The 25,452-nt window shown below is 35.4% G+C and overlaps 2 protein-coding genes across 6 annotated transcripts; both read left to right on the forward strand.

The window, feature by feature from the left end:
* The first annotated feature begins 3,251 nt into the window (after window positions 1-3,251).
* LOC129803213 (cationic amino acid transporter 3) lies at window positions 3,252-12,449 on the forward strand. 5 transcript variants are annotated; one of them, XM_055849643.1, is made up of 5 exons: window positions 3,252-3,416; window positions 3,587-3,976; window positions 4,596-5,403; window positions 11,703-11,972; window positions 12,043-12,449. In XM_055849643.1, exons 2-5 carry the CDS (start codon window positions 3,613-3,615, stop codon window positions 12,404-12,406), a joined length of 1,806 nt encoding a protein of 601 aa, XP_055705618.1. In that variant the 5' UTR covers window positions 3,252-3,416; window positions 3,587-3,612; the 3' UTR covers window positions 12,407-12,449. The 5 variants fall into 5 exon arrangements, with proteins under 5 accessions (XP_055705618.1, XP_055705616.1, XP_055705619.1 ...); XM_055849641.1 differs by having other exon boundaries at window positions 3,258-3,334; XM_055849644.1 differs by having other exon boundaries at window positions 3,258-3,334; window positions 12,106-12,449.
* Window positions 12,450-15,659: 3,210 nt separating this feature from the next.
* LOC129803188 (cationic amino acid transporter 3-like) lies at window positions 15,660-25,296 on the forward strand. Its single transcript, XM_055849581.1, has 6 exons — window positions 15,660-16,428; window positions 21,192-21,462; window positions 21,519-21,803; window positions 21,869-22,364; window positions 22,687-23,378; window positions 23,725-25,296. The coding sequence occupies exons 2-6, from the start codon at window positions 21,216-21,218 to the stop codon at window positions 25,248-25,250; spliced, it is 3,246 nt and encodes a 1,081-aa protein (XP_055705556.1). The 5' UTR covers window positions 15,660-16,428; window positions 21,192-21,215; the 3' UTR covers window positions 25,251-25,296.
* The last annotated feature ends 156 nt before the right edge of the window (window positions 25,297-25,452 follow it).

The following is a 25,452-nucleotide window of genomic DNA, read 5'->3' on the forward strand; positions in this document are numbered from 1 at the left end:
ATATTCTATTTAAGACGTGGCTTCTCGAGACCTACAAGGGAGAGGCCGATTAGATTGGGACCAATGGTTATTGTTCCTCGGCCCAGGACTGAACGTTTCAAACGCTTTTATAGCTACTTTGCGCCGTCACTTTACAATTCCCTTCCGTTGGCCTTAAGACTTATGGACGGGTTTTCTGAAATTCTTGCTTGGAGTATCAAATTGGCTGGAAATGGGGAATGGGTTGTCATGCTGTCTCCTTCGGATCGGTTTGGGATTTAGTGGCGACACGTGGTAGTGCATTCGTGTCGTTTTTTACTGCTCGAACCTTGGCTCGAACTCCACGGAGAGAGCAGTTATATATATTTTTGGTTTTCGGGATATTCGGAATCATTTTCTGACAAAAATTGCGACAAACTCACAAGTGATGCCATCACCCTAGATCTAGATCCATTTTTATTTATGTTTTTGAAGACATAAAAAATGCAGTCAGAAGCCCCTGAAAGATTTTTGTTTCATTAACTATTCCGTGCTCGAATGATATTGCCTGTTGGTATGCAACTTTTTCGAAAGACTCTTTGGAAAAATAATTTTAAATGCTTTGCAGCAGTTGTAGCAAATGTTTGCACTATGGCAATTTTCCTGTGAATACGTTGACAAAAAAAAAAGATGAGTCAATAAATAATTGGAAAATTTACTCAATTTTTAGTTCGACAATTGGATTTGATGTACCATTCAATTACCGACTGCTAACGTGCTAACACTATTACTAAAATATTTCAACAAAATTTAACTCTATCCGTGGTTGTTTGCAAAGAATTCCATCGAATAATATTCACAGTTTTTCCTTGTTATGAATTACTTTGTGTTACGAATTCCATCAATATATCTTATTTCAATGCCAGCCAAAATATCGAAAAGAAAAATTCCGAAAGTCAAAAGGCTGAATTGCATCAATTCCAACTGTTTAAAATCCTAAAGAGCCAAAATCGCCAAAATCTCGCATGCTTAAAATCGCATTAAATCCATTCAATCACAATTCTCTTTAAATTAATAACGAAAATAACAAGATGATTGATAACTTTTTAATTTTTCTTTATCACTTACCAGACTATTCCATTTGTATTGTACCAGTTTCAGACTAGTAATTTAGCCCAGTTCCTGAAGGCCTCAAAAATCTAAATAACAAATAAATTTGATGATTTTTCAAAATCTAATGGATAATTTACCCTTAATATAGAATCTGAAGCAATAATTTCCTCATCAGTCTTGCCTGATAAGGAATTAGGGGATTTAATTGAGCTAGTTATGGCTAAGCCTCAGGTTTGAAGCCCGTATTATAGGCGTTTCCAAACTAATGATTTTCGTTGCATATACATGGTAAAAAATTTCGGCACGTATTTGTTCCAAAAATTAGTTCGTCCACGGACACTATAATTTTTGGCATAATATATTGTTCATTTTATGAGACTCAAAAAGATACCCAATATTAGTAACGAATTTGTTCCAAATTGTAGCTCGTCCACGAACACCATCATTTTTGGAATAAATTTGTACCTTCTAGGAGGAACAAAAAGATACCCAATATTAGTAATGAATTTGTTTCAATAAATATGTAGCTCATCTAGTACAGTAGACTCTCGCAAATTCGGCTCTTTTAAGATCGGGCTACTTTTTAATTCGGGCAGCAGTTACATTTGAAAAAGTTTGTTGTCATTTTTCAAGTTTGATTATGATTATCAAATGAATCAAATATGCTCAAATTTGGCATGGTTTGTCTTAGTTTTGATGTGATTTTGCATTATTGAGGGATTTTCATGCAATTTACGTTATATATGAGTGTGTAAACTCAATATCTATATGCACATGAATAAAAAATCGTTGCATTTCAAAAAGTTTGTCGGCCGAATTTCTGTCTAATTCGGCTGACATTTCGGTCCCATATGCCCGAATTTGAGAGAGTCTACTGTATAAAAGCGTATCCCTCCTCTCACATTCAATCACCCGTCACCGAAGTAAAGAGGACGCCAAATCTGTGGCAATTTTCGTGCTAACATGGTTTCACTTTTTTAATTCGAGATTCCCTTCCCCTCTTGCTGACAGTACTCGCATATGATTTCATCATGCACGCGTCTGTATAAAACACTCTTAAGTTGGTTCTTATTTGATGTTCCTTATGAACTCTCGCCCCCGAAATCCATCTCGACTGAAGTATATGCCTTAACTGTAAGACGAAATCACTTACACGGATTTGTTCCGAACAATGGGAACAAAAAGATTACCCATATGAGTAACAATTTGGTTCCAAAAATTACCTCGTCCACGGACATCGAAAATTTTTGGAAGAAATATGTTACAGATGTAGGAATAATATTGTTATAAAAAATATGTACCAATTTGTTCCTGACAGTGGGAACAAAACAGCCGAGTGCAACAAATTCTGTTCCAAATTTCGGGAATAAATTTGTATAAAACGAAATCAACTCAAATTTGTAGACATTCCACTGTATCAAACTGTTTTCCAAAAGAAAACTCTAACAAAATTGTAACTGTATTTTGTAACGAAACTGTAAAGAAAACTTTTTCGAACAAACAAATATTTTCTCTAGGTACAAATTGATTCCAAAAAAATTTGTTCCAAGGAAAACTTGTTCCAATATTTTGGTCAGTGTCAAAAAGTTTTTACCGTGTACTGTTCGGGATATTGGCTTTACGGCATTTCGACCCATTCACTCGAGTTTTTGGCCTTTTCAACAATATAGCCTTCCTGATTTGACCAGGACCGTTCTTATTTGGATGCATTGTGAGTGAATCGTTCATTGGGCATTGAATGGGTAAAGTATTCGCTGTATTGTTCACTAAATATGGTGAAGGTATATCTAGAATTCGTATCTCAGGTTTAGGTCATCAGGTTCTTCTGGAATTTTGTACCAACATTATTATTCTTATTATTTAATAATATTTATTTTATTAGTAATATCTCATTTGGATACATTGTGAATGAATCGTCGGCAATTAATGGTCACCAATAAAAGATATATCTTATCTATGACCAATTATCTTTTGTTTTACTAATCATTTAAGCAAAATACTCTGTAGAATTTATTCTTTTAATACCTGCCGGCAATGGCGATTACTATCGACATATTGAGATTGATTGTGTGTAGGATTATTATGTGTATTCCATTATCACAATTGCTTCTTGTTCAATGTTAATTAATCTCAGGCAAATACTTTCATCGATATCAGATAACTCTGTCGCGGTATTTGCAATGTCTGGCACTTACCTGAGATGGTGTTCAGTACAACGTTGTTCATCAAGCTGGAAAGACGGTGCTTTTCAATGAGAACGTAGGTATGTTTGTTTCAATAGATAATTCAATTCTTTATTTTATTATTTTATTTTTTTATATAGTGGATGGAAAGAAAAATACAGTGTGAGTTTTTGGAATATATCGATTATCGATATCATCAAAGCTTGTATTATTGCATTAATGAGGTTTTTTTTATTGGGAATTGATATTGTGTGAACAAAAATAGAGCATGACCTCTGTTAAATGTGAAGTGCGTGAGAATCTTATCACATATGATTTTAATTTATTTGCAGAGAATCATCAGCTTCAAGTTTGAACCATGAGGTGTGATCATGCTTACGAGACACTACGGAGGAAGAAACCCCTCGCCGAGACCATAAGTGCTACAACGAAGTTGGCAAAAGTTCTCACAACCCTAGATCTCACGGCATTAGGGATCGGTAGCACCTTAGGTGTAGGTGTTTATGTGCTTGCTGGTGAGGTCAGTAAGACAACAGCAGGGCCTGCTGTGGTTATCAGCTTTGCCATCGCGGCTATTGCATCAATTTTCGCAGGACTGTGTTATGCCGAATTTGGGGCGCGCGTGCCTAAGGCAGGTTCTGCCTACATCTACAGCTATGTGACCATTGGCGAGTTTATAGCATTTGTTATCGGATGGAATTTAGTGTTGGAGTACGCAATTGGTGAGTGACGAAATGATCTTTAGGTGACGTCCAAGTGTGATATGATATAAAGCAAAAGACAAACACTATTCAGCAAAAAGTTTGATAAGAATTCATTGATGCGGATTTTTCAATTAAAATTAAAATATCAATAGGGTAAGTGTGCCAAATTTCGGCATAGTTGCATGCAAGTGCCAAAGTCTCAAGTTTGAAATGTAATATATTTAATAGAAATTGATTTTTTTCATTCCTTCAACTTAAGGAGTGTTGCTTAGAAACTTGTAGAAAGTTTGTCGTCTTTATTTACTTTAAAATCATTCTTAATACATTTTAAAATGAATAAAATTGTAGACGTAGCTTTGGTGCCCTATTTCGGCCACCTTCATTCTCATAGTTCCTTGCCCTTCGAGAATTTTTCAAATGTCTTTTTCACGTAATCTCGTTTGTCGAAGCTACATTTTTTTGTTATTCTTTTGCATTGTATAATCTCTAGAGAGTATGTAAAAACTAAAAATTCATGAAAATTCGAGGAAAAAAAAGGTGGCCGGAATTGCAAACTGGCCGGAATTTGGCACACCTACCCTATTACTACATGAAAAACATTTAAAATTTATAAACTCTTGTATTTTTTTGTTCGTAGGATCTGCAAGTGTGGTCAAAGGCCTTAGTACATACTTAGACTCCCTAATCGATCATGTCATGAGTGATGCCTTTAAGTCTTTTGCTTCAATGAACGCCGGTGCGCTTGGTGACTATGTGGACTTTTTTGCCTTTGGGGCCACAATGGTTTTTTCAATTGCCTTGGCATTGGGCGTCAGGGAATCTGTGTCCATCAACAACATCTTCACCCTCACTAACCTAGCTGTTGTGCTTTATGTTGTGGTAACTGGAGCATTTCGTGCGGATCCAGCTAACTGGAGTATCCCACCTGAAGATGTACCAACAGACCGTGATCAAGATTTTGGGCAAGGTGGTTTTGCTCCCTATGGCTTTGCAGGAATTATCAAAGGTGCAGCTATATGTTTCTACGGCTTCATTGGATTTGACTGCATTGCCACAGCTAGTGAGGAAGCTCGTAATCCTCGTCGCTCAATCCCATTGTCAATCATCATTTCGCTGAGTGTGATCTTTGTGGCATACTTTTCTATCTCTACGATCATCACAATGATGCTGCCGTATTTCGATCAGGATGTCAATGCTCCATTGCCACATGTCTTCAGGTACTATGGTTGGACTGTGGCGCAGTACATTGTGAGTGTAGGTGCGATCTTTGGACTTTGTGCCAGTCTCATGGGTGCAATGTTTCCCTTACCTCGTGTCATCTACGCCATGTCCATCGATGGACTGATCTTTGAGTTTATGGGACGCATCCATCCGCGATTCAAAACACCCTTAATCGGGACACTTGTAGCGGGTTTTCTTACTGGAACTCTAGCAGCGATCTTTAAGTGAGTCATACAAAAGAGTTTATCTATAAAACCATTTATTGATGTTTCGTGCAAAGCTTAATCCGGGGCTTTGCCTCATAATTACAGTAGAGTCTCTCAAATCTGAATCTCTCAAATTCGAACGCCGTTTGGATTCAAATTGTCAATTGTGAGGTTATGTTAGAAAGTTCGTATTCTGGATGAATGAAAATCATATTTATGTGCTTCTTCCTGAATGTTTACAGACATTATGATCGTATAAAATGAAAAGGAAGTATGTTATCACTTAAGATTTGTGAGAAAGTACGGGAATTTGTTTCAAAGTACAATTTAATCTCACATAAATTTCGTTAGTTTTGAAAAAATCGTTCGAATTTGAGAGGTGAGAAATGTCAAAAATACCCCCCGAGCGTTCGAATTTAAGAGACTCTACTGTATGAGATAATACATATTGACAATTAATTACTTAATCATCATCGTTATTTACTGTCTAATATTTTTTTTAGTAAGTTTTTAATTTTTTGTGATATCTCTAAATGGCCTCTACACACTAGTAAAAATTTCTTTAAAAAATGCCTTTTTAAAGAAAATTTCCTCTATCCTTGTAGGCAGAAAGGTAAGAATTTTTAAAAAAAAGGCATTTTTAAAGAAATTTCTACTAGTGTATAGACACCAAAAAAATGTTAAGAATCTTAGTTAAAAATCGTATATGTCGATAAGATGAAAAATTGAAGCACATCTTGTTTTTGTGAACATTTTCTTGATGAAATTACAATAAAAGAAAAAGACATTTTACTTAATACGATGATAAAAAAATATTATGGAGGTAAGATAATTGTTGTTTAAAAACTACCTGGTTCTTAAACACCTTGGGTACCACTTTCTAGTTTCGACGATTAACTTTAACGACCGTGAGAATTAAACGACAATTAGATTTACCTGAAAAGATACGAACAAATAATTAAATTTTTCATGTGTGTATAAACGCTAAATTTATATCGTAAACGGTACAAACAATAAATTAAGTGTGATGTTTACAATCACACCTGTTTTGTTATGTTATAGACAAACATGACACTTGTATCCTTTTACTGCTCGGACTCCACATCCACAGAGAGCAGTATAGGGGGAAGTGGGGCACCTTTGAATTGGGGCAGCTTTGAAATTGAGCTTTTTTCTCCTATTTTTAAATGTAACTGGACCTTATTATGATATACTTTAGCTCAACAAACCAATTGCGAAGCTAAATTGCGTCATGATAAGGCTCAATTCCATTTAAAAATAGGAGAAAAAAGCCCAAATTCAAAAGTTGCCCCAATTCAAAGGTTCCCCACTTCCCCCTAATTCCTCGATTTTTTTACTCTCCAAAATTTCCACCTTCCACTCTCCGCCAGGGATCACTTTTTTCAAGATATCTCGACGTTTCAGACGATTTCTGAGAAGACGCCACGCTGTTTGTCCGTCTATCCGTCTGTCCTTGTGCACGTCTGCCTGTGTATTCGTCTGTTCGACTAGATGATATTACAGCTAGAATCTAAACGGTTAGGCGGTCTTCAGACTAGAGGTTTAGCTCAGTTCCCAAAGGTCTTAAAATCCTCAATAGCAAGCAATTTTATGGCTTTTTGAGAATCTAGAGTGGAGTCTACACATATGGATGTTATACACTTATGGACAGCGTGCAAAAATCTTAAGTTCTTACGTAAAACAGATTTCCAAAAGTTATAAAATTATTAGTTTATGATGTAATTAACAATTCTTTTGACTTTTCAAAATCTGTTTAATGTAATAACTTAAGATTTTTGTGTTGTCCATAAGTGTGTATAACATCCATAAGTGTAGACTCCACCCTATAGGACATTTATCTTTAATATTCCAATCCTAAGTAAAATTTTCCAAAAAATCGTGATTGATAAGAAATTAGAACAGTTAAGCCATATGGCTAAGTCTTAGGTCTGAAGCCCGTATTAGAGATAGCGACTTGGTAACTTTGGGGTATATCCTGTAAGTCGACTTTGGGACCATTACCATGCTCTTTATTTTCTTCCCAAAACCATGTTTTTAGGGATTGCTCGAAAACGTGTCGTGCGATTTTTTTTTCATTTTTGGATATGTTTTAGAGATTTTCCAGGCGAACATTTCGTCCGCATAAGAAAAAATCCTTGAATCATTCCTAATAACGGTTTTTCAAGGTCAACGGTTTATTAATCGAATGGGGTCATGTTTGGGTGCTTAGGAAGGTCTTGAAATTTCTAACAAATTTGAACTGGTTCTAGCTGGTTCTGATCCGATAACAAACCGATTTATAACCAATAAGTAATTTAAAAAAAAAAAATCAATTGCATTATTCCTAACTCAGACATTTTGGGCGATCTTTTGAGTGATTTAAGAACCTGTTTTAATCGGTCGTGAATCGGTAAACGAAATTGCGAAATTACTTTTATAGCATTAGCAGTTCGCGCATTTCGCTGGGACGCTTTATTTTAGACGATCTTATATTGAAAGATATTTAGCATATTTCACTAACTATTTGAATAAGTTTAGATTAATTCGAGATGTTTTATAATCCTGGATAAATATAAATTTGTTCTATGAAATTAACTGGCAATGAAACGATGTAGACGTCACTTAATCTTAGCTATGTAAACATACCTATTTTTTCAAAAGCTTTTGAAAACCTTCCGAAAGCGTCATAACACTATGTCGACCCTTCCCAAGATTAATCATGACATCTTTTCAGCTATCGATCGTGGTCATTTTGTGCTTTTAGTTTTTCTAGACTTCATAAAGGCTTTCGGTAGTCTACCTCACAATCTTCTCTGCTATAAATTGTTTGTATTCTTCAATTTCTTATCTTCATTTTGCCCCCATTCGATCTTACTTTACAGGAAGATCACAAATTGTGAAATTTGGTGAAGATCTTTCACCACTTTGTTTCTTAAGTAAAGACATTGACTGGGGTTTCATTCTTGACCCTCTTATGCTTTCCCTCTTTATTAATGATTTGCTCTTATACACTGAAAGAAATCCGAAAAAAGTTAAAATAACATTCCGGAAATGTTAATTTTACCCTGCAGTATTGATACGAAATTGGTGTAAATATTACCCTTTTTACGTGTATTATGGGTTAAGGTTACCCTTTTTTCATGTTGATTTTACCCTCAAAATGTGTAAAATTAATATTAAAAAATGTTGATATATTTTTACACCCGAAGTGTTAAAGTTATGACGAAAAAAAGTTAATCGTAGCCTCTTTATTTTCTCACTGTAGTAATACGAGTAATACAAAATCTCTTCTTTAATCTCTGCGCAGATGACCCACAAATTTATGTTGAAGGTGATCCTCCCAATCCTCTACCTACATGCTTTCATCTTCCTGAATTGAAACCTGTCTAATGTTGAGCACTGGATATCTTCAAACGGCTTGATTTTGAATCCCAAAAAATCTCAAGCTTATCTCTAAAAAATCACTACAGTAGACTCTCGCTCAATCGGCTCTTTTTCAATCGGGCGAAAAATTTTGTTGACATTTTTCACGTTTAATTATGAAGCTAATTCGTTCAAATTCGCTGAAGTTCTTCCTATTTTATCGTGATCCTTTATAATTGAGCGCTTTTTGTGGAATTTACAAAGGCTTTGACGCCCAACGATAAACCGGATGACATTTCGTCCCAAATGCCCATTTGAGAGGGAGTCTACTGTAGCTTTACTTCGAATCCCTTGATTCTCTTCGAAGGAATTACCTCTTATGAAGATCAGGTCGAAGATCTTGGTATCATCTTCAATTCAACTCTCTCATGGTATTATCGTCAGCCGTAAAGCCAACTATTCTCTTACCCTCAGACGATTCCGGGACATCACTCCTTATGATACTCGTTTGATCTTCACGCGAACGCATCTTCTTCCTTTTTTTTAATTTTACGGTGCAGAGTTTTTTTCCGGTGCGGCAGATAGTGATACAGTTCGTCACCTAACGCAGTCGCATTTAATAATTAATTGTGTCCAGGTTTATTTGCGACTTAAATAGCCGTGACCACATTACTCCTCACCGGAATGTATTGTTGGCTTTCACCTGATTTCTCTTCTGAACATGAGAACAGTGTTCTTTTTGTTCAATTTGTTGCTTTATGGACGTCCTGATCCTGAGTACCTGTCGATTCTTCTGGTTTGAGAAAGGGGTGGGGGGGTTGGCAAAAAGTTAATCACACATTCAATTATTTCTGTTATAACAAGGTGACATAAAAAAGAACAATGTGTAATGAAATCACTATATAAATAAATTAGCTGAAATTCTTTAACCCTTTGAGGACGATTTTGGAACACCGGTGTCCCACAAAGAAAATAATTTTTCCTGACTACCTAAAGTAATTTTTTTATGTTTGTGCGTAATTGCAAAGTAGAAGGTTGAAGGAATCTAGAATATTTTTTGCAAGTCTCCAGCTATTTTTTATATTGTAAATATTTAAGCTCAAAAATGACGAATTTTTAAATTCTCATAATGGGAATTAATTTTAATTATTTTTTATACTTCTAATTTTTTTTTAGCAAACCCGTTTTGAAAAAAGAAACTACAATACTCAAACATAATATTTTTCATTAGAGTAAAAATTAAATTCACTTGTATTGGCAGAAAAATTACTTCAATTTTTGGGTTATTTTTGTCCCTATCGTTCATAGAAGTAAAAAATACACCGAATCAGACTCTTTTGGAGTTTCTAAGGCTAGATGTAAGACCTTCTACTGATTTTTTTATCGGTTTCATTTTTATTGCTGATTTTCGGTCCGCGAAAACTGTTTCGTCGTTAAAGGGTTAAAATCTCAATTTTATTTATACAAAACGGAATGTAGAAAAATTCTATTTTTCACAGGTATGCACTTCAAATGAAAAAAAACGTTTACTGTTTAGACGTTGAATATGTTGACGATTCAAAATATAAGTCGAACAACTCGATTTTTTTACAAAAATTGTTTTATTCACTTTTTGGATATTTCTTAAAACCCTGTACCTTATTCCCTTAGAATATTGTATACTTAAAAAGATAATTTCAAAGTTATAGAGATTTTAAATCTCAAAAATCCTATACTCTGTATGTAAAATCTCGGCTTCAAATCGCTATCCTGTAAAATTTGCCTATTGCGAGTTATTTGTTTCTTATTCTGAGCGATCGATGTAATAGATTGAAATAGCCAAACGGTTTCTTGCGTTCACCTAAAATCAATCTTGTTAAGTTATCCAGACTATATACTAATTTCGCAATTTTCTTAACACGAGAATTGTAGAAGTAACTAATACTGAATGTAGCTAAATTGTTTTCCAATTTCCTTTAGAGGTTTAACACTTCGTAGAACCCTAACTAAAAGTGTTACGGAGGGACCAAGTGGCAGCCGCTGCCATTTATCGAATTTTACATAATATTTTGATATCTTTACTTATATTTAAACATTCGGAGCTTTAGTCAGTTCTTTTCTGGTGTTTGAATCAGAAATTTCATCTCCTTGGGTACTGTATCTAAAGATTTTTTACCATTCGATGTTTTCATCTTTATCAGAATCATGGAGTAAGGGACAGTGGTCTGCCTTTGAATGCGGCAGCCTTTGAATGTGTCAATTTTTCTCTTATTTTTCAAAGTAAAAATTCTACTTTATGAATAATAGTTAATACTATTAACTATTTTCTATTAACTTCGCTTAACAAAGTGGATTTTTAGCTTTGGGAAATAGGAGAAAAATTGAAGCATTCAAAGGCTGCCGCATTCAAAGGCTGCAGCATTGAAAGGTACGTCACTGTCCCCCATAATTCTTCTCAATAATTTGTAAAAACACTTTCAATTTGTTCTTTTAAGCCTTTTATACACTAACAATCAAGAAAATTACATCTGCAGAACGTCAAACTCCCATATAAAATGCATATGGCAGCAACTGCCACTTGGTCCTTCCGAGTGGAGTTTTTTGTTTTTCCAATTTATTTACATTAATATTTAATTTTTATTAAAAATTTTATAACGAAAAAATAGCTAGATAAATTCTGCACGCATTCAATCAGGCCTCCAGGCGAAATGATATATTTTTCACTATAAAAAATAAAATTGAAAACTAAATTGGCAGTGGTTGCCACTAGGGTCCTTCCAAGTGTTAAAATGGTTATTTAATGGTAAAAGCTTAAAGCATTTTTTATCTTGCAAGATATCAAGTTTTGAAAATTTTGAATTGTTAAATTTTTGTTTTTGTCGCGATACTAAAAACGGAATATTATGGATATTATTCAACTCATAGCGCTATTTGCGTCGTTTCAGTAAATCCTTATAATTTTCTTATTCTTACAGTCTAGATCAACTGGTTTCCATGATGTCCATTGGAACTCTTTTGGCATATTCAATGGTAGCTGGATGTGTCCTTCTTCTGCGATATGAAGTAGATGATCCATCTTCCAAGGGCTCAGGCTTTTCGCTTGGACAGTTCCTCAATATAGAGAAACTCAATGCTCCAACAAGGTTTACATCAGGCCTAGTTACATGGTCTGTTACTATCTACTGTGTGTGGTGTTTAGGATTATCTTTAGTGATCACACAGCTTGAAGACTACATAGATCAGTGGTAGGTTTGTGGACTTGATTGTGAAAGTCTTTAGTGGTTCCTGTTACTTAATATTGACTACTTTTTCCAGGTATTCTATTCTTATGATATGCGTATTTGGCATTCTAATCATCTTGACTCTCCTTATGATAAGCCGACAACCAAGATCTAGCCGAGAGATTACCTTCACAGTTCCTCTGGTTCCATGGCTTCCTGGCCTCTCCATTCTCATTAACATATACTTAATGACTCAATTGGATGTGATGACATGGATCAGATTTGGAGTGTGGATCCTTGCAGGCCTTATCATCTACTTTACCTATGGCATTTGGCACAGCGGCATGAGATTCAAGGCAACGTCTAACTCTAACACATCCTTAGCTACAGAAAGCCGAAGTAACTTAGTTATAGAAGAACAATCCCTCCCTGATGGTACTCTTGCCACCAGGCTCTAAATATAAAAATACATTTTATACTGAGAGATCAGGATGATTTTGAGTTTCCTTTTGCTAGCAGAAAAAGAAAAACAGGAGCAGAATAAGTGTCTCACGCAAAAGATTTGCAATAACACATGATGATTGAATCATCCAGTTAAACTCAATGCCATTCCAGCGTTTGAGAGAGTCATTGGGAACACTTGCAAATTCCTCATCTTCCTGCTTATTTTTTGACCGGAGAAAAAAATAAGTCGTTTTGCCATGGCACTTCCGATATATCAGCGCAATGTTTCGCATCAGCACCATTTCTGTGTGAGAAATTTGCGTATTTTCGCGCGAAAAATTATACATCATGTGTCCTTGATGTGTCGAGGGAGCAAAAAGGAGTTTTAAATTTATCACCAACGGTCGATGATCTTAGACATTTCAGTCCGACCATCCTTGACCATGTTGAAAAAAATCGTGACTGCCTGTCGCTCCTATCTCCGTCGCTATAGAGAGATTCAACTTAAATTCCTCAGCTCAGTCAATGTTCTTGGAAATTTTCCAGTGAACTTCCTACGGGAAATTGATAGTGCTTTCCTTGCAAGATTTATAACTTCTCACCCATTTGTGTTCAATTTCTAATTCGTCCCTCATGCTATCGGATAAAGTTCAGCGATTTGAAAGGTCACAGGTTCGCACCCAAAGGGGTCTGTTTTCAATTGATAGTTCCAATAAATATTCTTAGGAATTGAGAGCGTGAGAATGAAAAAAAAATACACTCCGCCAGTACAAATAATAAATATCATGTCAATGTCAGGCAATTTGAGAGTTCAAATTGCTCCGATAGTCGGTGTAAAAATGCGCCACCAATATTTAGTCCAGTGGTATTGATAAGCCATCGCGAGACATTTTGCTCACATTTTAGGTCACCAGATGAGTGTTTTGCGTAATCCCAGATTCACACACTTCTACCTCCATCATCTTTCCCAGAGAGTCGGGAGATACTCTCGTATCTCACAAATTCCTTAACTGACAATTTTTACTCCAACAAATCACTACCCAGTGCTTGGGTACTCAGAAACGATAACAGATTTTGACTTTGCTAAATACTCGACAACATTTTTCAGTCTGGGTGATATAATTTTCACTTAAACGTTTTTTTTTCACACAAATTGAAAATATTTTTGAAGTAATAGAATTAAATTGAATTTAGATGAAGAAGCAGAAATTGGGGTAGTTTCACGCAATTCAATTAATATCCAAGAGAAACTATCTTCAGTGGAGTTCTTTAGCGATAATGTCGTAAATATGAAAAATATTCGTGGGTAAATTCGGGAGCAGGACGACATCAACCCTTTAAGGACGAGAAGCTTTCCGCTGAGCGAAATTCAATGAAATCAAGTTTCCCTCGATATTTTAGCCTAAATAAGAGATTTACGGTTAAAAAGAAATTTTCCCATCAATAGTAGTCCTGGAAAACTATGGGTCATATATGACCCAATCGTCCTTAAAGGTAAAAAAAACACAAAATTTTCCAGACGACTAGTTTACTCGTTTGCTCTGTTATTTTTGAAAGATAAGTAACTTGAATATATTTGTAATAATAAAAAAAAATATTTAGAGTACGAGTAAAAATTAAAACAATTAAAAATTAATTTTAAAAAGTCTCATTCAATTTTTGGTCTCAAAGACTCTTGAAGACTTGTTCACAAAAACAATAATTTCTATGAAAAAAAATGTATTATTTACTTCATTTTTATGATATTCATCGAAACAATTGCGAGTATTGGTAACACAGAGATAAATGTCGCATGCCTCACAAATACAATTGGTCTTATAATCCTCTTTTCTGATAGCACCATGTGGACCTCAGTTTTCTTCGAAAAATGTTTGATAGTAATGGGTAGGTGCAATGTTGTTTGTCTCTGGGAATTTAAGACGTACAGTTGCACATTGCTGTGGATCTGGGAGTTCTTCCGGAGTTGATGCGTTCTCGATGAAGACTTCAATTCAAAGTTCATTTCATCGACGTCTTGTTCCAAGTATATTTTGTTGCTTTCATTTAGGACAAGATTGTCGGCATCATCGCTATCTTCCGGGCATAATATGTGGATGATTTCGGGTTCATTGATCATGAATTTTTTTTCTCCATTTTTGAATTCATGTATGAAAGTAAAAAGTTATGAATTTATAACATATACGCAGAAGTATCTTATAAATTATGAAAATATTACCTTCTTCAGTCAGTATTGCACTGGGAAATCTCAGCTAATTGATATATCACACAATATTACACGAATAATTAACTATTTTGCGCACACATACACAAAAACATGAAACAGTCTAACCTCAAATCTTTGAAAATCCACTAGAGAAAAATTCGGTGTTTTTTTCACCTTTAGGGACGATTGGGTCATATATGACCCATGAAAATTATGAAGCTTTCTAGAAAATACCAATAAACTATAATTTTTATTTTGTTGAGAAATATTATGTATAGTTATTATAGTTTCTAGTCCCAAGAGGTTTTTGCTTAAAAAAATTATAAATATTAAAAATATTAAAATTCAAGCACCAACGTGAAAATTCGTAATTTTTGAGCTCAAATATTTCTTATATAGCAAATAGCTGGAGATTTGCAAAAAATATCCTAGATTCCTACATCTTTCTACTTTGTGATTTGGTAAAAACATTAGAAAGAAATAACTTCAGGTAGTCAGGAAAAATTATTTTCTCTATGGGTCACGGGTGACCCAGTCGTCCTTAAAGGGTTGAAGGCCAGTGAATAGAATATATGTGAAGAAAATAAATTTTGCAGATAAACAAAACAAATGTAGTCGTCTCTTGTATGAAATGCCAACACAACATAAATGCAGATGCGACAACGTTCGATGCAATCGACGAAAATATGAACAGGTACTTAGTAATTTTTAGAAATTCATTTCATTTTGAATAGATTATCCGTCCTAAAAATCTGACAATTCGAGCTGCACTGTTGATATATCCTTTTCTTACTTTATAGATCTTTTAAAATATTTTCAGTACTCTGTCTTTTAACGTGAATTTAAAATAACACTTTACATGTGTTGATATTATACATGATCCCGTTTATCTTGAAGTTTAGTTGATTTTGAAGCAGTCCAAGCATTCCAACGAGATCGCGCCATTTAATAAACGAACCAGCAAAATAATGACTGATAAGGAGTCGTTTTTTCTCAAGCACCAGTTTTTCATCTTTCCCTTCTATCGGGTAAGCTTTTGTACATTATATACACCATCTAGCCGAAAAAAAGCGTACGATTAAACCAATCAGTAGAACAAGTGGTCTCTGTATCTATTGGAAGTCTCGCTGGTGGTTTATAAAGTTGAGATGGAGGGACTGTGAGCAAACAGAGTCAGTCGGTTAGTCAGTCAGTTGTTCTCTCGGAATCTCGCTGCACCGTATCCCAAGAGGAATTTTCCTCCACTGCAGTGACTCTCAGGCAGTGGATTAATTAGCTGTTTATCCTGTGAAAATTTATAATCAAACAAGGAAAGATTCTCTATCAGAAAAATATCGAGAACAAAGTGCAGAAAAGTGTATTATTGCGATATCTTAATTTAAAATCACAGAAACAGAAAAAGAGCTTTAGTGATGACCAAGAATTCTCAATGAAAAAGACATTCCATTGGAGACAATACTGGTGCTGAATTTCAAAAAAAACCCAAAAAAAAGACCAACTTCTCAGTGTTTAGAGTGGAAAAATGCCTACGAAATTGGAGTTGTCGCGTATCTTATCACTGTGGCACTATAGAAAACACTTGGTTTTGTTTATCACCATATATTGCTGGTAAATAATCACGGGAGATTACAATTAATTTGCCATTGTATGAGGCTGAAATAGAACATTTGAAAGATTCAGTGTGGACGCATCCTAAGGAGCTCCGGGTGATTTTTGGAATTTTCTATGAGCTCAGGTTCACTTTTGCTGTATAATATTCGACTTTATCATCTTTGATACAATCTTGTGATTGTGAGGTGCTCAAAGTAAAGTCATCAAAAGGATTTTTTGTAGGTGAGTTGGGGAAAAATTCAATCTTTCAAGACGAATTACTCATCGCGATCACATGTTTGTGGAAACCGATTTACTCTCGTGAAGCATTCTTATCGGCTTGTCTTTTGGAAGAAATATTGTGTAATCAGTGTATTAAATTATACTCTCCCAATTTATTTACAGCATTTTTTTTTGTATATTTGCTATCTCTGCTGTAACATTAAATGTTTAATGATCTGAAATTTAACCGGGAAATTACGTAGATTCAGTCATACTTCGTTAACCTATTTAATATAAAAAACGAACTAAATTTTGAAAATAGGGGTTTAAACTTTAAACCGTTTAAAATAATCATAATTGTGATAAAGTTGTTAAGCACGTTTAAATGTATCTTTTGGATTTAAGCATTAGCTTGCAACTCTGAGAAAAATATTTAAAGTTTAAATCGGTAAGTCGCATTTAACCCTTTAAGAACGAGACACTTTCCATTGATTGATAATCAACAATAAAAAAAGAAGTGGCAAGATATACCGTTTTTGCTTAAAAATGAAAATATAAAATTATAATAAAATTTATTCATCAATGTCGTAATTTGAAAATTCCTTACTTTTGAGCATATCAATTTACAATATAAAGCAAATAGCAGATTTGTAAAAAAAAATATATATCCTAGATTACTAAAACTTTCTACTTTACGTTTACGTATAATTCGTATTCCTCGAAGTTGTTTTAATTATTATTTTTTTTATTATAGTATTCAGGGGTTGAATATATTTTAATTTTGTTTATTGTATGTTTATGATTGTAATACTAAAATACTTAATTTTTAAATAGAACTATTAAATTACATGAACTAAGTATTTTACTTCTAATTAAACTTTGTAAAATACATAACCAGGTTAATTTTTTATCAAGATAAAAATTTTAATATTTATTTCCAGTTTCTATAATGTGCTAGACAGATCTACGGCTTAAGCTGAAAGAGGGATTAACATTAATATATACAGTGGCGGCCAAAATAATAGAATCACATTGTAAAGCTCATATTTTTTAACTTCTGTATTTTTCCCAATTTGTTGATATGATATAATTCTGAAGGAAAAATCTTCAAATTATTAGAATCGTAGAATAAGGGTTGTTTTAGCCGCTAGACGTCATTATTTTACACTGAATACGTCAATAATAAAAATCACTTTGGCCAAAAAAAAATGGAAAACTGTCACTTATGGTTTCTAAATATGGCTTTATTGAAACTTATTCGATTTATAGACCACATTCTTTAATTTAAATGAATATGGTTCTATCGTGTTGTTCAAACCAAATTTCACAATTGATGTATTCTGTGAAAAATAGAGATTTCTAGCGGCCAAAACAATACTTATTTGACGTAAGGTAATTATTTGAACATTTCTATCTCAAAATTATTTCAACGAATTGGAATAAACAAAAGTGCCAAAGATAAAATAGTGGTCTTTGCGGAGCTGATTCTATTATTTTGGCCGCCACTGTATAATCAAAATAATATGCTGCTCCTACTCCTAATTAGACTACATTTCCATCCGTTTTCCACTAAGCCGTCTCTCGGCTTAAGCCATAAGATTCATTAGGACATAAGAATATCCAAAATTTAATGAATGCTGCAGACTTGTCAATATTTCAGCAAAAATTGTGTCAGAAACAATTTAACCTGGTTACCGTAGATTCGGATGACTTTACTCTACGGGGGTGACTGCCTCCCAAAAGCTATTCCTTTAAAGCACTTAACGATGGTTTTTACTGATTGGATAACACCATCCTTAAGTAGGTACTAGAATTAAAGAAAGGCTCACGATTACCTGGGTGACAAAGTCACCCCCAGGGGGTAGTTACCTGCATCTACGGTAGGGAAAAATTGTTTGCCTTTGAACATTTATTTGTTTTCTCTTATTTCCCAAACTAAATTCCTATTTTGTTAATCGAAGTTCATAGAAAATAATTAGTTGTATTGACTATAGTTTAACCCTCTAACGGGTAAGACCGCCTCCAGGCGGTCTTCACAAAAATCACATTTACAGCGACAATAAAGTTTTATTTATTTAAAAGTGCTATAGTGTCGTCGGTAATAGTCTTATAATCATCTCTTGAAAGGTTGAACTCATTTTGACTCTTCTTTTGATTGCTATCACCAGTTTTGTGTGACAGGTCAGAGAAAAAGAAACAAAAACTATTTGTGCAAAAAAACTCATTTTCAATTTCCATAAAAATACCGATTTAAAGTTATCTGACTAAAATAAATTTATTTTTTACTGAAAGATATGTCATTCTACTTTGTATATTTTATTTAAAAAATTTGAAAAAAGTAAAAATGTGAATTTTAGAAGCAAAAAGAATTTCATAAAATTTTTATATTTTCTCACCTAGCGCCTAAACTAAAAGAGATAATGAAGATTGGATGGTTTTTTCGACTTTATTGGATCATAATTATCCTAGAAAACATTGTTTGAGAACTTTTTTTCGCATATTAAAGAAAACACCGTTAGAGGGTTAATAGAGAATAGGATATATGCTTTAGCTTTAGAAAATAAGAGAAAAATTGAAATCTTCAAAGGCTACCGCATTTAAAGGCCTTTGAATATTTATTTACTTTTCCCTATAAATAAAACGGAAGTCCTATTGTAAATGTTGAAAGTAGAGAAAAATTATTGGCCAAGAGTAGATTAGGGAGTTATGAATCATTATCTAGCCATTTTCAATTTGGTTTAAAGGGACTCCTGATCATTTTTCTACCAAATTTTCTACCAAATAATTTTTCTACCAATTTTTATTTTTTTTAAAGGCCAAATTTTCAGACAAAAAATATTTATTAAGTAAAATAATTTCAGTGTAACACTAGTTAGTAAGTTTTAGATGACGCAGCTTTTGGTCTTTGGTCTTTGATATTAAAGATTGTTTATAATCTCATTATCAAATTGTTCCTTATTATTTCTTACGTCCATATATTAAAATTTTGGCATTTTATCATAATTTCATGATTAATTAATTTCATAATCGTGGAGTCGCGTTACTTCTTGTAAAAACCATTTAGTCTTCAATTTATAAAGACGTTATTTATTTTAGTTTCTAATTCGTAGTTAAGTTCGTAGTTCATTTAAGTTTTGATAATACTCGTAATTATTATCAAAACTTAAATGAACCACGAACTTAACTACGATTTTTTTTTGACTACGAGTTTATTATAATAAACATAAACTGACCTCTTGGTGGAGTCAACAGGAAGATAAATAAAATGCCTGCGCTATGCTTTAGTAATACAATGTACTACAAATTTGCTGCATAAGTGGTTTTGTGATTATGAAAATTGTCAATTTTTTATTGCAATTGTAACTGCACCCGATATAGCTTTTAACAGAGTGAAGTACTGGATCATCATTATTGACCCATAAACCTTACAATTCTGTCTAAGTTGTAACAGAAATTTGAGTAGGCTATTCTGATCATGACAATGAGTTTTTTTTCGTAAACTAGAGGAAACTGGAGCAGAAGTAAACGCGGGGTAGTTGTAAACACCGATATTTATGTCTACATTACTTGGGCTTGCGTCAACTATGTGTTCAGGAAAAGATTCTTCCTATACTATCTACACTGGTAAAAATCAAAGAGTCACCGATGATCCTTTGAAAGGGTCACTGTTTTGACACCTATTTAAGTACGGTATAAACGAATGAAAACAATGAAAAAAGTCATCTTTGTTGTTCGCTCAAGTGAGGGAAGTATGATATGAGTAATTAGTTAATATAAAACATAATTTATCATGATAAAAGTGCATACAAAATTTCAAGAGATACAAGTGAACCTTTGAAAGGATCATATATGATCCATTTTTTGTTAAAAAGGATCAATTTGACCCTTTTATTTTTACAAGTGTATAAATTCACATAGGGTAAGTGTGCCAAATTCCGGTCAGCGTGCAATTTCGGCCACCTTTTTTGTTCCTCGAATTTCCATGAACTTTTAGATTTTACGTACTCTAGAGAATATACAATGCAAAAGAATAACAAAAAATGTAGCTTCGACAAACGAGATGACGTGAAAAAGATATTGGAAGAATTCCCGAAGGGTGAGGAACTATGAGAATGAAGGTGGCCGAAATAGGGCACCAAAGATATGTTTATATTTTCATTCATTTTAAAATGTATTAAGAATGATTTTAGAGTAAATAAAGACGATAAACTGTTTACAAGGTTCGAAGCAACACTCTTTCAGAAGAAAGAATAAAAAAATCAATTTGAATTTAAAATATTACATTTCAAACTTAAGACTTCGACGCGTGCATGCAACTATGCCGAAATTTGGCACACTTATCCTAGGTCTCGTGCAGAAAAATTTTGACTCTAAATTTAAGAATATATAAGACTCCGGGAACTTAAATTGGACGTAAATTCCCGAGGCGTTTAAATTCAGAAACTCATTGCCAATGAAATGGGCTAGAGTCTCTATCTCTTTGACGCTAAGAGATCGGGAGTTTAAGTTCAGTATTAGCAGAAGAATGAAAAATGTCTTGAGATTTGCAAATGACAATTAAAACTAAATGATCAAGGATTTAGGATTAGGACATTGGCATTCATTGGATGGGATTTAAAGTTAAATTCCTGGGTGTTTCTGTTTAAGAATTTTCCATTTTTCTGTGTGTAATTGAAATCATTGCAGTGTTTACAACTACCCCGTGTTTACCACTGCCCCAGTTTCTCCTATATAAAGTCCCACAAAGCTTAATTAAAATTAATTATTTGTTCTCAATTCAATAGCTGTCTTGTAGATAAGTATCCAAAATGTCGTTATCATGGTGGCGTGTCCTAACTCGGCGGAAGAATCTACCCAGCAGATCAGCGCCTGGCTCCTTAGATAGCGACACCAGACTCGGGCGGATCTTAAACACATTTGATCTCACTGCACTGGGCGTAGGTGCAACGCTTGGAGTAGGTGTCTATGTTCTAGCCGGTCATGTAAGTCGTGACCAGGCTGGTCCAGCTGTGATTCTTTCATTCCTAATTGCCGCTGTGGCGTCATTTCTAGCAGGTTGGTTTTCATTTAAAATTTAACTTGGTACGCCGGTTATAGCTATTGCGTTGCAGGACTCTGCTATGCTGAGTTCGGTGCCAGAGTACCAAAAGCCGGATCCGCCTACATCTACAGCTATGTGTGTATCGGAGAATTTGTGGCTTTCATCACAGGATGGAATCTCATCCTGCAATATGTCATAGGTTCAGCTAGTATCTCCAGAGGCTTATCTCTATACTTGGATACCTTGATCAATGATACTCTGAAGAATACGTTCAGAACAGTTGCCCCCATCAATGTATCCTTCCTATCCTCTTATTTTGACTTCTTCGCCTTTGCATTGCCTATTCTTTTAGCAGGTAAAGTGTACGAATAGACTTGACTTGACTTAAAGGTTTAACTGAAAATTTTAAAACCTTTACAGTTGCATTGGCATTCGGACTGAAAAAATCTGCTGTGATGAATAATATCTTTACGGCTACGAATATCGCAATTGTCCTTTTCGTTACAATTGCCGGAGCTCTAAATGCGGATATAGCGAACTGGCGAGTTGATCCAGCTACCCTCAATAGTACTATTACAGAAGGACTCAACATCGGTGAAGGTGGATTCTTTCCATTTGGCGTTGAGGGCATGCTTAAAGGTGCTGCAACGTGTTTCTTTGGTTTTGTTGGTTTTGACTGCATCGCAACAACTGGCGAAGAAGTTAAGAGTCCCCAGAAAGCTATTCCACGTGCCATTATCTTCTCGCTCATTATAATCTTCCTGTCCTATTTTGGTGTCTCGACGGTCCTTACTCTCATGTGGCCCTATTACCTTCAGGATGTCAATGCTCCTCTACCGTTTGCATTTGAGCAAATTGGCTGGACATTTGCTAAGTGGATCGTGGCTATTGGTGGAATTGTTGGACTAATTACGAGGTGAGGAACTTTTCTACTGGATTTATCGGCCTTTCAACCACGCGGCCCAAAAAGTTATTTGTTCGTCTGACCTCTGACTTTTTCCGGATTAGAACTAGTTGATTTTTTTCATCATAGTCAAATCTCATGCAGAATTACGTATGTCGTGTAGTTGAGAGATTCATATTCGCAGTCAATTTTTAGAAGCTCCCGGAAGAGCAATTTAAGATGATAACACGGTATAGCGTCATGCAGCAACAGTTACTGATAAGGCATAAAATATTTTGGAATGCAGTTCTCATCTTCCAAACACAACATTCTACAATGTTCTTATTTGTTTCAGCCTTTTTGGAGCCATGTTCCCCTTACCACGGATTATCTACGCCATGTCACAGGATGGTCTAGTTTTTCGCTTCCTAGGACGCGTTCATACACACTTCAAGACACCCGTTGTAGGTACAATGTGTGCAGGATTATTGACTGGCCTTGTGTCTGCTCTTCTGGATCTTAAGCAACTGGTTAGCATGCTGTCGATTGGTACCCTACTGGCCTACACTGTTGTGGCCATTTCCATAACAATCTTGCGCTTCTCGAATCGCGAAGAAACCTATACAGAGGCTTCTGAGCCTTCTTGTTCTATCAAAGCCAAGAAACATTCTTCTTTCACCTCAACTCTCCTTCAAATCTTCAACTGTCGTGCTTTGAAGCATCCAACAACATTATCATCAAGAGTTGTAGGTGCCATGGTTTTTCTGTATACAATATTTTCGCTAGTGCTGTGCTTGCTGATCGTCTACTCCAAGAAGGAGCTTGCTGGTGCAGAAATATGGGCAATTGTTGTGTGGACCATCATATGTTCAGTGCTCTTAATTACAATGATATCCATGGCTGTACAACCAAGAGACACCACAGAGACGCCCTTCAAAGTTCCTCTGGTACCCCTTATTCCCGGCATCAGTATTTTCATTAACATATACCTGATGCTCATGTTGGATACCTACACGTGGATATTTTTCAGCATTTGGTTAGTAGTTGGTGAGTAAACCAAATCATACCGATAATCTTATGTTTTGTTTGAGATACTAACTGAACTAACAACTAGACTAAAGAGCGTTCAACTAAGCATTTTCAACTACCCTTCCTTAAGGATTATCTTGAATTCTCTATGTAAGCTAAGCAATATATTTTGTTACTAAGTTTATACCATCTTGCGTGCTCAAGTACCATAAGCACCAAGCTTTATTGCTGAGCTAATTCCATTTTTTTTGTTAATGAAAAGGAGGTGAAACTCCTTCTCGTTTGAAAAGGTGAACACCCTTTGAACTGGGTTCTTAACCGCATGCTGCTTGAGTTCTTGCTTTCTTTCCCTTCGCATGCTTAGGCCTGACAATATACACAGCCTCGGCTTTCCTCTACGCGTCAGAGAGTTATCAGGAGGATGAGAAGAAAGAGGCAAATAGTTCCAGTGTCACAGCATCCTGCAGTGGATCGCTTGTGGAGCCACGAAAACAAGAAAATGGTATCATCAGTCGAGTAGTAGATGAAGAAGTCATCGAGGAGAATGATACAGTGACTAAACTGAAGCTCTCTGATGAGCTTCAGGAAGAATCTGACGTGGATGAATGTGAATCCATGCAGACAGTACCGAAGGTGGAAGAGAGTGTGCAGAAGAATGAAGAGAATCTTCCTGTGGACAAGAGAACATCATCTCTGGATGAAATTCATCTTGTGTCTGAGATCTCGGATACGCATACGGAGAAGAAGGAACCCAATGGGACGTCATACTTCATAGAAGAACCAAGAACACCTTCTCCACCTCAAGATGGTGAGGCCAAGGTACTCGCCTTTCTCGATGATGTGATCGAAACGGAGGATACGAGTCCTATTCATGAGAGAAAAAATTCAATGGACTCAGTGGCAGAGAATGAGGTCATTGAGAAGTCAACAGTGGCAGTGATTCATCAAGAAGATACACTAAAGGAGGAAGAAGAGATAGAATGTGCTGAGGAAGACGCGGGAGAATCGATAAAGCCTCTCGAGGAGATCGCTGAGAAGAATACTGAGGAGAATACTGAGGAGAATGAGAATGAGGCAGATGTGAGGTCAGAGAATGACAAATTCAGTGCCATAGTCAAAGTCAATACACTGCCAAGGATAAATCACGATGACGAGAGCAGCATGAAGCAGTCCAAGAGTGAAGTTGACATGAGAGTTCTCCTGATGCGGGAGCTCCAACTGAGGAATCCACCTCAGGATGAACCAGAAATTCCTCCTGTGGACTATGAGGCTCAAGATAGTGTTAGGGAAGTCCGTAAGCTTCCTCACAGTGTTTCAGTGGACAGTAGTATACCCAAGGCACCCATCTTTGATCCTGTCTTGTATAATGCCACCACAAAGAGAAGTCCTCGACTAAATATACCTCGGCCCAAGGTCAAGTCCATCTCACCAATGGCCTCACAATCTACTTCTCCAAGGCCATCAACACCTGCGGAACGTCCTACTGAGGACAAATCCCAGTCAGAAGAAGAGCCAGATGAGAATAACAATGGGAATAAATTTGCCGGAATCAAGGGGAAGCTTGAAGAAATTCTGCGACGTGGACCTCCCCTACCATTTTCGCGACCACGATCGAAGCCTCCAGAACGAATTCCAGCTACTCCTCCTCAAACTCCTTTCGCTGATCATGAGGAACCTGTTTTTACACCACCTCCTGTGACAAATCCCAGTAAACCCTTCGATACTGTGCATAAGCAGAAGATCCTTTTCAGCGATGTTCTTAAGTCCATCCATCCAGACACCAGACCTAGTGTCATCCGCAGTGAATCGCTTAATCGGAGATCTGCTACTCTAGAAAATCCTGTTGTACTGCCCGGAAGTCCTCCAGAAAGGGTCACACTAACTCACTAACACCAGAAAAGTCATTTCGTAGCATCAAGGATGTAAACCTCTCTAAGCATGTAATGAACCATTTATAAATTATGCTGCATTATTTATGTAGGATTCATGTGGGACTAATGTATGTTAAATTGGTACTGGTAATGTTATGAATAGTTTTAATAATTATTTAAAAACCTATGTTTAATAGCGCACTGTGCATAGTTAGCTTTTT

The sequence above is a fragment of the Phlebotomus papatasi genome, chromosome 2 (assembly GCF_024763615.1).
Source record: "Phlebotomus papatasi isolate M1 chromosome 2, Ppap_2.1, whole genome shotgun sequence".
In the NCBI taxonomy this organism is placed as follows: domain Eukaryota; kingdom Metazoa; phylum Arthropoda; class Insecta; order Diptera; family Psychodidae; genus Phlebotomus; species Phlebotomus papatasi.